Source organism: Neopelma chrysocephalum, unplaced genomic scaffold (assembly GCF_003984885.1).
Source record: "Neopelma chrysocephalum unplaced genomic scaffold, ASM398488v2 Primary Assembly neopelma1_96688, whole genome shotgun sequence".
Classification (NCBI taxonomy): domain Eukaryota; kingdom Metazoa; phylum Chordata; class Aves; order Passeriformes; family Pipridae; genus Neopelma; species Neopelma chrysocephalum.
The window spans coordinates 1,493,948-1,511,433 of record NW_020925333.1 but is presented as its reverse complement, the minus strand read 5'-3'; the positions used below and the strand labels follow the sequence as shown (position 1 = coordinate 1,511,433).

General features: G+C 37.4%; 1 protein-coding gene across 1 annotated transcript in view; it reads left to right on the top strand.

Moving 5' to 3' along the window:
* The first annotated feature begins 5,282 nt into the window (after nt 1–5,282).
* The window catches only part of SLC1A3 (solute carrier family 1 member 3), a 67,065-nt gene continuing 54,861 nt past the window's right edge, over nt 5,283–17,486 (top strand). Inside the window, exons 1-2 of the mRNA XM_027709146.1 lie at nt 5,283–5,430; nt 7,096–7,370. Coding sequence (XP_027564947.1) covers nt 7,190–7,370 — 181 coding nt within the window. The 5' untranslated portion in view covers nt 5,283–5,430; nt 7,096–7,189. The remainder of the gene's footprint in view (nt 5,431–7,095; nt 7,371–17,486) is intronic.

Sequence of the window (17,486 nt, the reverse complement as noted above, 5' to 3'; positions counted from 1 at the left end):
TCATCATAAAAATAACTATGGACAAAGATGTCAAATGAAAGCAATGTTTTATGAAATGTTTAAAGAATAGCCAGCATAAACAACAACAAAAAATTCAAGAAATGGGTTTCTTCAACAACTGGTCTGGGAATTAAGAGAGAGGACAGTTCAGTCAGTGGTACACCCACAAATGGTGTTATTATCCCAAAAGAGGATCTATGTGGGATCACTGCTGTGTTGCCACCGTGACAGGTAGGGGTTGGAGGTTACAGTTTAAAGTACCTATGACAATGTGTATTCTCAGCCAGAGCTTCCACAGGGCACTCTCAGTAGTTCTGTCTATTCACAAGCTACTGAAGTTTAGAAGCTGATCAGAGAAGAGGTTTTTTAAAAAAAAAAAAAAAAAAGAAATCAGGAAGAGGAAACCAAGAGGGACCCGAGCAACAGGGGGTAGCAATTTTCTGGCTCCAATGCTACACTCTTTTGTAACTGGCCACAATGCTGTATTAACTTTTCAAATGAACCTGTCTCTCCCTCGACGCCCATTTAAGTGGTTGCCACTGGCTGTGGGAAAGCCAGTGAAGCCACACTATACAGACCTTTGCATCTGAAATGCTATCAGCTGCCGACGCGATCCCATTTGATTTCTTACAATGACACAGTCCCATCCTATTCCCCATCCTTCCTAGACAACCTTGCCTATTCTTCGGTGAGAATCACCCCATTGTACATACAGACATTCACATCCTTGATAAGACAGTTAGGGGAAAAGTTCACGAGCCACATCCTCTGCTGGTATAACTTCATTTCCCTTCCCCCTTCTCCCAAGAGTGAGTGGCAATCTGACTCCCTGCGTTGAAAGGAAACAAGGTTGTCTATTCAGCTGCAGTCAGACATACAGTGTGTGTTAAGGCCCAGACAGCCCATGATGCTGAGTGGAGATACTAGAGGTTCGTGTTTCTCTGCTGGGAATTTTCACAGAGCAGAAAAGGAATGCCGCGTTTTTATGTGTAACTTCCGACTGCCAACTGACAGAGTTCAAAAGCATAAAATCACATTTATTCTCACAGCTCAAGGCCTCAAAATGTAGGAATAAAAATGACCAAGTGGACTTGTTGGCTGGCTCGAGTAAGCAATGTTAAGAGTGTAATGGGACATTAAACATAAAAGTAGAAACAGATCACTGAAGATCTAAATCCTGCTGATTAGATTGGCCAGTGCTACTAGTCATTCAGCCTAATCCTAGGCAAAACACTTTGCTTTTGAAATGTTCTTTGAATGGAATAGTAGCATTTTCTAAAAACATTTATTTTTTTTTTTAGTAACTGAGCTTGACCAATGATTTTCAACTTATCAAAGATAAACTGAAGTTCAGCATAACCAGTAGAAGAAGCTTCCTCCTAAGAGTGACCATGAGCAAGATGCTTTGATTAATTTCATGGAGTGGTCCTAGGAGGCGTGAACTGGATTCCTTTAGGAGAAACAAAACCAGATCATACAGCCCAAGCACAAAAAGATGTTTGGGCCACAAAACACGATTAGAAGTAACCCAATGTAACACTGCTGCAGTGCAAATTCTGCAAATGTCATATATTCAGAACCACTTAGGGTTCTGCAGATCTTTTCCTCCAGCTTTTCATATTTGTTAACAGAACATAGCCTATGTCTTTTTTGAAGTATATAAATTACAGCACACTATTTCCTCCCACTGTCTTCAATAGAGCAATATAATAACTTTCTTGACATTGAATCTTAATAAAAACTAAGGTATATTTTTCATATTTGACTGGCCAAAATGGAGGTATTCATCAAATCCCCCTCTGATAAACAAATTTGAAAAGAAACAGAAAACAAATCTCAATTTCTCATATTCATTTTAGCGTGCTCAAAAGAGCAAGAGCCAAGCGAGTATCTCACAAAAAATGATGCCGTGGTTCTGTGGAATTCAGGTGCCTAAGGCTGTGTCTTAGCTCTGACAAATATTTGCTGACTTGTGTGGTTTCATTTTGACCTCTTAGAGACAGTTTCTTCACTGATACAAGAGCGCAAAACAGTAATAAACAGTTCTAAGCTGAACTGGAATTTGCAAGGGGATCATATATTTTCTTATTTTGTCCGACTTCATTTAAGTCTGGGGACATAATGACATGCCATATACTGTGAATAAACATGTTCTTTCACAAAAATTTTATTCCTGTTTCACCACTGTGGTATCAACAATACTTCACTAAGCTCCTACCTAGAACTCCTGAACTTCCAGTATTCAACCAGTATTAATTTATAGTGCTGATTTATTAATGTGAAACCTGGGTTACTTCAAATGGCAAAAGCTTCTTTCAGCTGGGATCCATGCACTCTCATACAGTCTTTATTGCTATCTGGGAAATTAAATGGTTGTACAGTTTGCTACTTCATTTCCACTTCTTGCATTTGCTACAACTGACTTCCCTGGGTTTTTGTTTGATAGCTCTTGTCAGCTGAAAATAACAATAGTTTATGTTTGAACAGCAGCTTCCACACTAATACCTTTACTTATTTTACAAAGGCACTCAGATACTGTGCCGACATGCAAAGTACATTTACTAACTGACTTTGTCAGCCGCAACCAAACAGGGCTTGTGTTTGCCACAACACATGATTTCAGCTGGCTGAACCCACACTGCCTGGGAGGATGAGGTTTAAGCTAATGCCAGCCCTTGCCCTATACCTGCATTTCCCTGCTTTGCAAGCCATCTGGTGCATTGTCAAAGGAGGGCTGAAACTGGAACCCAAAACATAGGTTAGGGCACTGAGTTAGCATGACATCACAGACAGACTCATCCAGGCCTTAGGTCATTCCTTGCCAATTTTTATGGAGAAAAAAAAACCCCAAACACCTAACACTCTGAGGAATGTAGAAATTATTTTATCTGTGTAAAAGTGGTGGTTGCACCAATGACTGCTGCTCTACTTACAAAACCATCAGTTTTTGTAACCTTAAAATCAACATTTTAAGGTTGGCAGATCCAAACTAAAGTCTACAATGTGTCTAGTAACACTTAAGTTGCTCTTCCAAGAAATTAATACTACTGAAAATACTACAGATAGAAGCACTTAACCAATAACATTTTAAATTTGTCTTTGTCCTAGTATTAAATGCTGCATACTAAATCAGTTAAATCTATTGTATATGTAAAAGGAAATTCCAGTGCATTTTAATTACATGTGTTGCAGGGTGACACTGTACTATGAACTCCTTTGACTAATTTTTTTTGCTATCCAGGGATATCTAAAATACATGGGGTTTTATAATATAAAGAATAATACTCTTCCTATAGTATAATTTCCCTATATCACCATCAAAGTTATAATCAATAAAAGAAATTAATGTGAGGAGAGGAAGAAGGGAGGAAAAAAGGCAGAAAAATAATTAATATATTGCCATTAAAGTTATTAATATTCTATTTTTCTAAGCACTGTGTAATAATATCTGTTGTTCACTGAGAGCTGATAAAAGTATCACTACTGAAGTTCAGATAAGCTGTATGACTGATTATTGTCTATTTTCATTTTGCCTCATTTTGCATAGGTAATCTTCTTAGAAGATTATCCTCATTTCTCATAGACTCCTTTATTAATGAGAGTATTAAATGATGGAATACTTTTGGATCACCTCATTTGGGGCCTGACCCCTGTCCCATTAAGGCAAGTGGATCATTACCATTCATACGAACAGAGGGCAGAGACTTTCTGGTAGGCTTTGCAGAAAGCATGCCATACTCCAAAAGGAAAGATCAAACGAGCAGATCACTAAAGGCCAAAGGTTAGCTAAAAGGTCATTTCCCATCTACAGACAAAATGGTGAAAGTATCTACAAACTGCACCACAAAAATAAAAAAAGGAGATAGACACTTAAACTGCCAGGGACAAGAAAATACAGCATGTGTATCTGTCTTTGCAACACAAGCTGTCAACATATTTTCTCGATTTTTTAAAAGTCAGTTAATAACTTAATTTAGATGTTTACTTTCTTTAGTTAGATACCAAAGATCAAGATTCCATGGAACACAGTTAAACCTCAAACCTACATTAATCACGAGAAAGCTTGGAATAATTGTAAGATTATTTTACTCTGCATCATTATTTGAATCACATTCAAATTAGAAAACACTTTAGCAAAACCATTACTGTAACTGTGTGGAAGCAAATGTGCTCTTATTTTATTTTGTGTCTAACTGTACTTTGTGTGTCTAGTACAGAAGTGGTTTTCTGTACACTTAAAATGACTTTTCAGGAAACGAATCTGAAAGTCAACATCATCTATAAACAAACCTTTATAGATTAATATATATATAGATTAATATATATAGATTAATTATATATTTAGCATAAATTTATATAAATTTAAATTTACAGTATTTCTCTTATAAGGAAATACACTTAAAATCTCATGAAAGATCCACTGAAATATAACTATGGAACATTTTAACCTGACTTTACCAATGTTTAAAAGGGAAATGTTTCTCTAAAAAGGAAAGTTCTTTCGGAATTCCCCTGGCTCCCCCCAGCAAATATCTTTTCAACACCATGGACTTTGAAATGCTAGAAAAACTGAAGGCCATTTCTTTCTCAAAGTGGATATTTTATGCTTTTCCCTTTGTAATTCATTCTCTAGTATTGAAACAGGCTGAATGGGGGCTTGCTATCAGTGAGTTTAAATTGCCAAACAAGAGGCAAGTCTTATCGTGTGTTTTGAGTATCTACAAGAAACATACAAAGAATTATAGTAGATCATGTTTTTCTCTATCCTTGATAATGTTCCAGTTGCTTCTGAAAGATAGGTCTGGTTCACCACCCTGGGAAGAGTAGATCTTGAGTAACTGCCTTTAAGAATTAGAAAATACGTGATAACCTCACACTGTGCCTCTTTCTAGAACAAAGTAGCATGCTTAGATCTTTTATCATTTATTTTAAAAACCACAGGAATAGTGTTATATAATTATGTTTAGGCTTTTCAGATATCCAGTCTGGAATGTCTAATAAAGAAGCGCTCCAGCCTCCCCTGCTCTGTGTGCGATCGTTCAATTCTTCCCAGATCCCGATTTTGCATTTCTAACGAAGCTGAACCGACAAAGCGTGAAAGTGGTCTAAAAGGAAAAACAAAGAAAGTGACCCTGCTTTCACTGTGCCAAGACTAATCAATATTCCAGGAGCTCCGCTTTCCCCTCTCTGCTGATGTGTGGTTTGGTGTGGGTTGGGTTGGTGTTTTTTTTTTTTTTCTTCCCCCCCCCAAGCGCTGTGCTCAGTCTCCTCCCCTTCCTTAAGTTACAGTGATAGTAAGCTGTCGTATTCCCCAACACGTGCAGATTGTTTGTCCTGCTCGCCGGGCGCCGCAGCTCCCTGGTTTCCGCTGGGAAGCCCCCGCTTTATCCGCCACCACCGCGCCCTTGGAGCACGGGCAGGTCCGAGAAGGTGAGCCCACCCCGTCCTCCATCGCGGGCTGGAGGGGGAAGTCCGAATTTTTCGCTCTCTGCCTTTGTATCTTACTTAATGCAGCGGTCCTTTTGGCTGTACCCGTACTCTTTCTTGGTTTCGATGTAAGTTACGCAGGACAGGTTAGCTGCGTTAAACGTCCTGGAAAGAAAATGGACTGGGAATTATTACTTTTTTTGTATTGTTCTTATTTACAAAATATTTACAGTAATTGTTCTGAACAAAAAAAGAAAATCCTGCTTGCACACAGTAGTCGTGTCCAAGGTAGAATACTTACTGATTTAAATATGTAGCTCATTCTCAGAATGTTTCCACTCTCTAAAGAAGCAAAGCTTATAGTGTTCTGTTAAAATTCGGGGAGGATATTGCACTAAAGTGCCAATTTTGAAACATATGGTAGAAGCAACGATCAAATACCACCAAAATAAACTTATTACGACATGAAATTTCTTTAAAACATGCGGGTTGAAACCTCTGTGTATTTATATTTTAAATGCTTCCTTAAAAAAAAATGTTATTTAGGCAATTGATTTTTTAAAAGTAAGATGTGGAATTGCATGTACATGGAGAGAGATGAGAGACTTCAGCAGAAGCACCTAACTCAATGCATTTATTAATTTCTAATTTCTTTGTAAAAACATGCCGGTGTATTAACTAAGACTTCAGAAAATGGAATTCTCAGCGTGGAAAATACTGTTGAGCAGGCTCCATTATTAAACAAATTCATTCCCATCAGCCACCAAAACCCGCACAATTTAAAATAGAAAATAATGTCTTAATGAAAAACTTCTATTATTAAATCATTTTAAGGTTGATTCGGTGTGTGATTTCTTAAAATCAGAGGTGGTGTGAATTTTGGGTTGTCCTGCGCAGGGCCAGTATTTGGATTTGATAATCATGATGGGTCCCTTCCAGCTCAGTCTGTTCTCTGATTCTGTGATGTATGCCCATAATTGCTGTCAGGCCAAGCTAAGGATTACTTTACTCTGCAATGTGAATCTGAAGCGACAAGTTAAGTGGGATGTTACATCTGATGTTCTACAGATGTGCTCGGGGTAGTTTATACTAGAGTTAAAAAATGAATGTTATTAACATAAAACTGTCAAAGTCCTATCTTTTAAATAGTGGTTGAGGGATACATAAACTGTTCCTGCTGCCTTTTGCCATGTGAAAAGGAGGAACTGAGCCAATTCATTCAATCATTTAAAAATATCTGAAATGCAGAACATTTAAAATGTACCAATTCGAGCAAATTATTTTTTCTCCAATGGTTAATGTGAAGGTGAGCTAGATTTTTTTCAAAAAAACCTGATGAACAGGTTAAAAACAAGCCTGAAAGACAATTTTAAACACTATAACATGTTAAGTTTCTGTGAGTTGTACTGATTTTATATTAGTATATCACTAGAAAATGGCAAGAAAAAGAAGCTACTCCTGGGTTTTGCAGCATAGCAGCAATTCATGTTAATGTCTGAAGACATAGGACACCTATCTGATTGTATCAAAAACTGCAAATCAACAGCTTAGATATTACAAACAATTCAAATTTTACTGAAACATGAAGAATATTTGCTTCCATGTAAACATATGGCTAATCATTCCTCTAAAGTCTTACTGCAAAGTTTGATATTTCTTGTCTTGCAGGTTTCTCCAGTACCTCCCACTTCAAAGAGTCTTCCACTTTCCTGAAAGGATATTGATAGAAGTTAATTACAAAAGAAAACTTTCTGCAAGATAGATGACTAAAGGTAACGGAGAAGATCCAAAACCTGGAAGTAGGATGGAACGCATTCAGCAAGGAGTCAGGAAACGTACACTTTTGGCAAAAAAAAAAGTGCAGAGCATAACAAAGGACGATGTTAAAAGTTATTTAATGAGGAATGCTTTTGTGCTTTTCACCGTCGTTGCTGTGATTCTTGGTGAGTAATTTGTTCAGTAGGAATATTCTGTTCTCCAATGCGTTTGACAATGACGATGTGCCTGGGTGATTTTCATTACAAATTAGTTCCCAAATTCTTCACTGATAAGAATGTTCTGGCTTGGAGAGTTTTGGCTTTGACAGCTGCATGTTGAAGTTTTAAGGAAGAGCCATTTAATTATTCTAGTTATTCCTATGAAGAATTTTGGTGAAAAAACAGAACACCAACTGTTTTATGGATTCTTCTCTTAAAGAATTAGATACAAAAGCTGAATTGAACGTTTTCAATTATATCTTTTGCCAAAACCATTTACAGAAAAAAGCTCAAAATGCAACTTTTATTTACCTAACCTATCAAAGAATTAACACTTTGCAATGACAAACAAAAATTCTCAATGAATGAAATGAAGAGACATTTCTAAGCAAAGGAATAGGATAGAGCTTCAGTCTTTTCAGTTTTCCCTTGATAAATGTAAACCTAAGTACTAAATGCACAGCAATTAAACCTCAGTACAAGTTCATTCTCTCTCAGCCACTCACAATCTTACACAGGTATCTTTCAGGTGTAATTGGGGCAACAATGGCAATGTTACTTATTCAAAGGACCGAAAGATAGCACCTGATTAAATGCCTTTTAAGAGTATATGGAGAGGAATCCAGAACATCAAGCAGCATTTAGATTTGGAATGCACCAAAATGTAAATTTAAAATATTGCTACATCCTTTCAACTAACATTAGAAAGAGAATCTCCTGAGAAAAACATGCAATTTTTAAAACTAATTTTCCTTTGTATGATGACATGGTCACTTTTGAGAATTTTTCTCCAACTGAAGATTTTCTAAATGACACCATATGTTTCATGAAATAACCATTCTTTACAGGGTGAACAAGAACTTTATGGCTTTACTGTACCACATTAACTTTTATTTTCTCATTAGTTTAAAATATAAAAGTGTGAATCTGCTCCTGATAATGAAAAAGCAGAAGTTAGCACCTAGATATAAGGGTATATATCCTATGCCTAGGCAGGCCTTCATAATGTTGTTCTACATAGATCTTACTGTGTTTCTTCGACTCTTTTAGGAATTGAAATTCTAAGGCTGTACCATTATTGTTGTTTGATGCCACATCTGCTGTGTTATTTTAAATTAATTTCAGGTTTGATGGTCTTTTTCTGGGAGACATTTATATTAATGTGCTTATAGGTAAAAAAAGTACTTTGTTTCTATAACAGTTATGTCAGTCTTTCATACTTATCAGCAGTATTTGATCATAAGTGTTTTTAATTCCTGAGAATTTTCTCAATGTAAAAGCCTATTAATATCAGGGCTTAAAAAATTAGGTGTTTTATCTACAATGGTCAGGAAAGGCAGAGCAAATTAAGCATGTTTTGAAACACTGTCCAACCTCAAAGAAGTCAGTCCTTTGATTGTCACCTTTCCATACTGCATATGACCAACATTCTTTTGCAATTTTTTCACTGTCCTCTGCCTTCAGTATGACTCCCATAAATTTGTCAATGTGTGAAATGAAATGCAGACTGTACAAGAGTTTTTGCTGTTATTACATGTTCCAATTAGCTTTAGAAGTCTAGTGACAATCTGCCCACAGCTCCCCTACCACCTACAGCAATGGCAGAGTATCAGTGGGGCTGGAACACAAATTGGAGAACTAAAGAAAACATGCAGCCTGGGATGAGCCGGCTGCTCCAATTCTGCTCATTAACCTATAGACATATCCAGCATAACACAAGGCAAAAAAGTCTTCTCATTACTCTGATGGAATGCTCACATTTTTCTCACATTTGTTATTTGTGGTGTAGTTTTGCAGTACTTGTGTATGATTAGAACAGTAAGTTCACTATAAATAGTTCTTAAAAGGTAAGATTTGGGGCTTTTGAGAGTTTTTTTGCTGTTGTGGAAATATTCAGAAGTAGGGAACAGTTGGCTAAAGAGTTTGGAAAACACTCAGTGGTTGAACTCCATCTGTCTAGTTTGGCAAGGATTAAGTTGTTATCATCACTCAGTTGTTTGGTGATCTGTAGAAAATCAGATGGTGGGCTTGATCCCTTTCCTAGCAGACAGTAATCAACATCGCAGAATTAACCCACCAATTAGCCCTACTGGATATAAGTCTAAGTGGAAACCAAACTGTATTCAGGCCTGTGTTGAATGATTTACAAGAAATTATTCTTAATGCTGTGTGATCTAAACAGATGACAGTTTTTGGGGCTGTCAGTCCAGGAGTTTTCATAGAGACCGAACTCAGAAAATGCAAAATTTTAGTTTAGAGGGAGCAACATTTCTTCAGAGACATTTCTTTCACGTCTCTGTTATCAAGGTTGACATGGAAAAGCCTTTCTTTAATAGAGCAATTCCTATTTCTTAGCTGAACAGGATTGATGCTGGTGGAGGTTAAGTTCATAAGATTAGTTTCAGGACTAGCTTAGTTTCGGGACTGTGATTTATAACAGGCACTTGAGTTTGTGTCTGTGGAAACTTGCACTTTGGTATGAAGTGGGTAGGTACAACATGCAATTCTTTGTGTTGCATACATATATTTGCAGACAGAGTAGAGTTTTTCTGGCATTCACATAATGAGATGAAATACAGCTATTTACATTAATTTCTGCTGTTACTCTGATTCTAAAATGAATTCTAAGCTGCTACAGTACCAAGTCAATTAATCATTTAAAAACCTATTGATGAAGATGCGAGGAGTTATGATTCATTTTGAGAATTACTTAGCACTAGTCTCTATTTCCCAAAAACTTCACAGAAGGTCCTTCTGACTTCACCTTCTTCAGGGTCTATCTAGCACATCATCATAATCAGTGTTACCCTTTTTAGTGAAATTTAAGTTCTTTCAAGCCCTTTGAGAAACTTTTGAGAAAAGGAGAGTCAATAAATGAGTTATGATGCAATTTTTCAGATTCCTCTGGTACACTTCAGAGATATTAAATTAGTTTTCTGCAGTCAATCTTGTCAAGACCCAATAGATGAGAACAATTATGTGAGGCATGTTTGGGAAGCAGGCCACTGGTAAATTCAGAACATCATGATGACCAGGAGCAATTTAAGGTAGGCTAGGGAACATGGTGCCTCATGGAAAATCTGCAGGAAGTCTTTGAAGTGCTAGCCAAATTACTGGCAAAATCTCAGGCAGTGCCCTCTCTCCCACGCTACTTAGAATCATCATCCTGTCCCCAAAATGCCTTCCTTTCAGATACCCTTCCATTATCAGACTATGTTGATTCTCTGCTACTTACCTCCCATTTTCCGAAAAATGCCACGGGAGTCCAGACTTTACTCTGGCAGGACTCCTAAATGCCAAAGAATCTCCTGTGGATTCTGAACTTGTACTGAAGGAAAGACCGAGACACAGAGAGCTGCTGAACAAAGATCCTCAGAAGCTGTTCGCAGAGAAATACTGTTTTGAGGGGCTCAGTGAAGTAGAGGCAGGTTGTGAAGCAAGTATTATAAAAACCAGTTTCTGCACAGTTATTAAGCCATTATAGCTCCAACTTGTTAGCTAAAACCCTTTACACCGCCAGAGTTCGATGTTGCAGTTGTCTGCTGGAACATTCAAGGGGATGGAGGTGGTTCCAGTTCTGTTTTCTGACTACCTGTCCACTGAAGGGAAGGCAGGACTGGCTGTGTCACAGAAACCAGGCTTCTGTAATTGCCAGCAATCTCAGAACAGATGTAAAATTAGATAGGCCCATACAACATCTGTTCTGCAATAGCATGAACCATATGGAAGAGTCCAAAGCTTTCCAATGGATGTACAAAAAAACGTAGTTAGAAGTATGGAGAGAAGACAGGAGAGATGAAGGCATTGCCATTTGCCCTTGTCCCTGAAAAATGTAAAATGTTAAATAAAGCCTATCTCAGCGACAGTCCTGGTCTGAGCAATAGTTTAAAATGAGACCTAAGAGGTAATACACAGGCAGGCAAAATCCTGGGTAACAGCCACAGAAATTACAGTCTCTGGTGTGTTGAAGCAACATCTTTTCTGCTGTTGACAGATCTTCTGTATCCACTAAAGGCTGAAGCTGACATTCCCAGAGAAGGGTATTTGATCCCATTATACATTGACATTGAATACTGAGATAATGCCTAAGGCAGCCTTGGTAAAATTTGCATGAGAACAAAGCAAAAATCCATCACTACAGGAGAAACAGCTGTGGGACTTGAGTTTGGGGTGAGAGAGTATGTTAAAACATAAAGAGAGAAATGTGATATCAAAAAACCAATGACATATGTGCAAGAAAATCAAGATAGTTTGGATACAGCTAAGAAGAAATTAATTCTTTTCTGCTGAACTCAAAGGCTGACTCTGCCTCAGTGCTCTCCTAAGGAACCTGCCTAGCACAACTGATTTTTCACTGAGTGACAAAACCTTCCTAAGTAAAATTCTGAAAAAGTTGCTAATCAAAACCTTATTTGTTTTTGAAATATAAAAAGGTTATAATTTGGGTGAAAAACCTCATAAACATCCACTGTGTAACTCAGAGTGATACTTAAAACTTCAAAAGAGATTATTCCTTTCAGAAGGGAGAAAAAAACCATAGAAATACAAAGAACTCTAATTCTGTTATTAAGAAGCTAGTAATAAAAGTCAGACTGTAAATATGAGCAGTACTCTAGTTTAACAGTTGCTTGCAAAATTAAATCATGTTAATATATTATCACAATCCACATTTCTTACCATTCACTCTGGTGTTACTGAAATGAAACAGCACTGATTGTTAAACTGCCATACATGGCAGAGAATAGCAACAATAAACTTGGCTACCTTGAGATTCACAATTAAGCATTCTGGAGAGAGCAGCTGTGCATATATGCACAGTAAAAGACGCAAAGTGTGCTAAGTGTAGACTTACTTTTATTTGCTCTAAGTTGTCAAATTGCAAAGTGGTGCTCAAAAGTATTATATCTGAGTGGTCATATAACGGTCCAGAGAAACATCCATTCACTGCACTCTTCTTACAGCTTGCGAACAGGCAGTGGAGATTCTCAAAATTCTCTCTAGAATTTATTTATGTAATGCTGCTTCTTACAAATCATATCTAAAGGCTGTCCTGGGTGAAATGCAGGGTTAGTAACTGCATAAGACACTTAGGATGTGGTTTCTCAGAGATTTTACAAGAAAATTCTCTGAATGCCAGTAGACTATGGCCATCCTGTTGTCAGAAAATATGTTACGGCTGATACAGTGGTCATCTCAAAGACTCAGAAAAACTTTGGGGTTGAGCACCAAAGGGGAATGAGAAAAACATTTCAGCATGAAATAAACTAGTATTAGGGCTTATCAATCCTTTCCATTTTTCAGTAGGCATGGACTGTAATCGCAATGGCGATTGCAAAGCAGCACAAAATCATAAGCAGGGTGCCAGTGGTTTGTATGCTGAGTGAATGTTAGATTCTCACCTGCACTTTAGCTGTTGTAAAGCTGGCATGAGCTGTCATCAGCACTGAAATGCTTTTGGGTTGGCCACAATGAAGGTGTGGTTGAAGACGGCATTTTCAGTTGCTTATGAATTCCTGAAACTTTCATTCATTTGACTTAAACTTCTCACACAATTTCTTGAAATAACCTGGCATCTGAAAGTTTCCAGGGATTATATGATACCAAATTAAAAAAAATGTTTTATAAAATACTTGTCTTTTTAGGTGAATCAAGATAAAGGGCATTTGAAAAACTATACAAGAAATCCAAAATTAAAAAGAGCTAAACAAATGCATTAGATCTTCTAGGTGTTAATAAGGTTGCTATAAAAAAATGAGATATAAATGCCAGGATTGTCATAATTCATACTGCAGCATACACTTCTAGAGCTGTAGCTGAGACATACTGACTTCTTTATATTTTCATGCTTCATTAAAAGAAAATCAGATGTTTTGGAACTACCAACTGTATAAAATAATCCTTTAGTCACATTAGTTGTTGTACATCCTCTGTCCATCCTCCCAATTCTTTTCATTTGCTGTGCATTTCCTTCAGGTTTTGTATTTAATTCTATTTTAGATTACAGTTCAATAATCTTATAGTAAGTAAATTTAAAACAAGCCAGACATTGAGGTGCTGGAGCATGTCCAGAGTCAGATAATGAAGCTGGGGAAGAGTCTGGAGCACAAGTCTGACAAGGCACAGCTAGGGATCTGGGTGTGTTTAGTCTAGGGAAAAGAAGGCTCAGGGGGACCTTATCACTCCCTACAACCACCTGAGAGGAGGTTGTAGCCAGGTGGGGGTCGGCCTCTTCTCCCAGGTAACAAGCGATAGAACAAGAAAACAGGCCTCAAGTTGCACCAGGGGAGGTTTAGATTGGATATTAGGAAAAATTGCTTCACTGAAAGGGTTGTCAAGCGCTGGAACAGGCTGCCCAGGGAAGTGGTGGAGTCACCATCCCTGGAGGTATTTAAAAGATGCATAGATGTGGCACTTGGGGACATGGTTTAGTGGTCAAGTTAGCAGTGTCGAGTTAATGGTTGGACTTGATCTTGCAGGTCTTTTCCAACCTTAAGGTTCTATGATTCTTTGAGATTTAGCATATTTCGTAATATATTTGTCCCACAATTCGGTTTAATGTGGAGCTTTGGAGCAATAAGGTAATGCAAGTGATAATTAAAAAAAATGAGTAAGAAGCCAAGAGATTTCTTCCTCCCAAACCAGTGTCTGCAATTGTGGCGTTGAAAGAATATGCTATGGCATCTACATTGTGTATTGGAGAACAACTAAGCTCCTCACCAAGAAATTTTAAATTACTTGTGGATACAACAAAAATATATGGTATGAATTAGGGAAGAAACTATGGAAAATAGTGAAAGAATAAATGGAATTTATTCCAGAGAAATTTTACTAAGAGCTGGATTATTCCATTAATTATGTCAACTCATCAGACTTGAAGCTGTAGAGATACTGTTTGTGCTTTCAGTCAACACAGTGAAACTACAGGGTGGTCTCTTCCATACAAGAGAAATTTATTTTGATGATAGGTTTTATAAGACTGTTTAGAATAAAAGAGTGAAATAATAGATCTGATTAACTGTAAAATAGGAAAATAATTAAAAGCCATAGAAGAGGCAAAGAAAACCAGAAGGATAACAGGAGAATCAGGATCATAACAAAATGTTACTGCTACTCATATTATGGTTGTTCTCCTTTCCTTTAGCACTGGTTATATTTATCTTTTGAATTCTTGTTCAATTCTCTACATTGAAAGAAATGCATTATCTTGCTTGAAATTTGACATGCATATGCATTTTTGATTGGCATGGATAGAAGATCATAAATGAATTTCATCTTGAGAGTTACAAAGTGTGTGCTTGTTTTTTACCATTTATTATGACTTGGCATAAATGAAAATTGATTTATTTTAAAAAAGGTCTATGAAAGATTAGGCTCAAATGTTAAGCATTATTTACACTGGAACATAATCTGATCCCTCAAGCTGGCACTAGTAAATGCTTTGGTTTTACCAGGCACAAGGGCTAAATGTAAAAAAAGAGTAGAATTGCCTTTATATTACAGTGGCATTACTCAGGGAATTCCTGGGAGTACTAACCAAAGGTAGCTGGTAAATAAGGCTACTGCATATATTTTGATGTCTTTTACAATAACTTTGACTTGGGAATACATACATCAAACAGACATGGATGTGCAGTCTAGTCCTTCAAAGCCTGAAATATAAGGAAAGGAAGCCGCACATGGAATTCAGATCTCAGAGCTGCGTCTTTTTAGCGCATGATCTAGAGCTGGAAAACTTAAAAGGTGACTCCACAAGTCCACAGCCTAAGCATGTAACTGCCTAAAACTTGCCAGGAGAAAAATAGGCAGACAAACAAACAAACAGGTTTGCATTTCTACTCCCACACCTTTCTGAGTGAGTCAGGGCCATGCCAGATATTTTCACCCAGTGAAGATCCAGAAGCACAAGAGCCCTCACCTTGAGAATAATGTCAGCAGCACTTGACTTGTTGGGTTATTCTTTTCCTTCCAAAAGGCAAGTTATGGGAGGATGCACTTCTACCATTTCTTTAAAAGCTGTTTTGTCAGGTAGGAGGAAATTCAAGACTTCTAAAGACAAATACATATGCCAAGAGAGCAAAAGGCAGCATCGTGTTTTAACCTGATGGCTAAAATAACAGGGAGCCCCAGGCTGTGAAGTGAACCTCTGAGCAAGAAGAGGAACACAGGACATCCTGAGTCCAGAGGATTCTGTGTGTCTCTGTTTTGTTCAATTTTTAGTCCCTCAGAACTGGGAATTAGGCAAGTAGATGTTTAGGTCATGGCAGTTCTGAGAAAAACACAAGCAGAATGGTGAGAAGTGAGGAGTCTTCCAAACCAAACGGAGAAGTGCCCATTAACTTTGTAGATTTCCAGATCTAAGCTTTTTTATCTGGAGGGATTTTAAAGGTCACAGTTTGGACTCAGGTGCTTACTGTGTAATTAAGTACTGTTCCAGGTGCAAGTTTCCCTGTGCTGTTTTTGTGACCTTTAAAATGGGGAAATTCTACCATTCTGAATAACGCCTAACAGTGAGAAGAGAGGTGCCATTACCTGCATGGAGGCTACATCTAAATTAATTGTCATGAGTTAACTCACAAGAAGTTAGGCATGATATCTCTCTTTAATTGACTGAAATAAAACACTTCTGGAAATTCATGTGTTGAAAGAGGCTGTTGGCTAATAAACCAAATACATGGAAGGTTCTAGTTATGAATAGTTTCAGTGCCATACTGGGATGAAGTGGCTCAAGTAACAAAGTCAAACAGCTAGGGGTTGGAAGCATCCTAGCTGTCTTTTTCAGAAGATGCTAACATGATTCCGGGAATTTCAGCCATGAAATTTCAGCCTGGTTTCCTTGTGGAAAGAATTCACTGAATGATAAATCAAACATAAATAAAGGGTTACAGTAATGCTTTCGCCTGATATGGCAGAAGTCGTGTGTTCTACCACAGGAATTGCTTCTTCTCAGTCTACCCAGGTTGCTTGCATGTCTCAGCAAAATACTGGATAGAAAAGATTCTTTAAAATCTTTTAACAAAGTCTGCCACGTGTTATGTTCTGTGAACCAAATAGATCTGGCATAGGCATATCTTGATTCAACAAAATACTTAATCCTCAGTGGCAAACATGTCAGTTACGGATTTAGAATATCAGCACTAAGCTAAATTAACAGGTGGTTTTGTAGGAATTAAAAGCTGGGCAAGCTCCGTAGAGATAAGAATGCATAATTTGAATGTCCTGCTAATGATGGTGTAAAACTGCGTATCACGACAGCCTAGCCTACAATGAACTGTTTGTAGTGTATGTTTGAGCTGGAATTAAAAAAAACAGAGGCAGATCTCGGTGTCTAAATTCAGGCTCTTGGTTACTCTACAGCAGAAGTTCCTCAGAGTAGAGCTCTGTTTTCTGTGCACGTTTGCACAAAGTTCTTGGCCATGAGGTATCTCAGTCTCATTGACTGCAATTCCTCAGTGATATCATAACGTAAAAAAGACAAAATAATATGGACGGGCAGCTGTAACTGTAGTAGGGAAAAGCAGAATTCAGTGCTGTTAAGGAATATGTCAGTTTCCAGTTGAGTTAAAACAGGAACAAAAGAAATGTAAAGGCAGGAAGAGAATTGTGTAAACTTTCAGAGACCAGCTTTCTTATCTGTTGGCATCTATATTTTATGGGAGTAGATACATTAACATTAGTCAAGCATGTGAAGCAGCAAAGTAAAGCCAGACAGGAAAGAAAGAGTTATTACAGTAACTTTGTAAAGCACTGAATACTACCTTAATTCTAAATAATACTTCATAAAACATAATCTGACATATATTATGAATGCTTGATCTTTTTTATATGCATAGTAAGACATTATTCCTGTATTTTCCTGGCATTATTTGCTATTTTTTGTATTAAAAAACCCATTCTTTCTATAGGTCAGAGACTAACAGGAGAACATAAACTAGACATAGTTTGTCTTCAATGAAGTCTCTTATCTGAGGATGCAATCGGGAATAATGTTCCTATTACATTAAAAACAGTCTGCTTCAGTGCCAGCAGTGAAAACTCTTCTTCATTCCAAATCCTCTACAAATGCCCTGCTATTGCTTGTCTTAA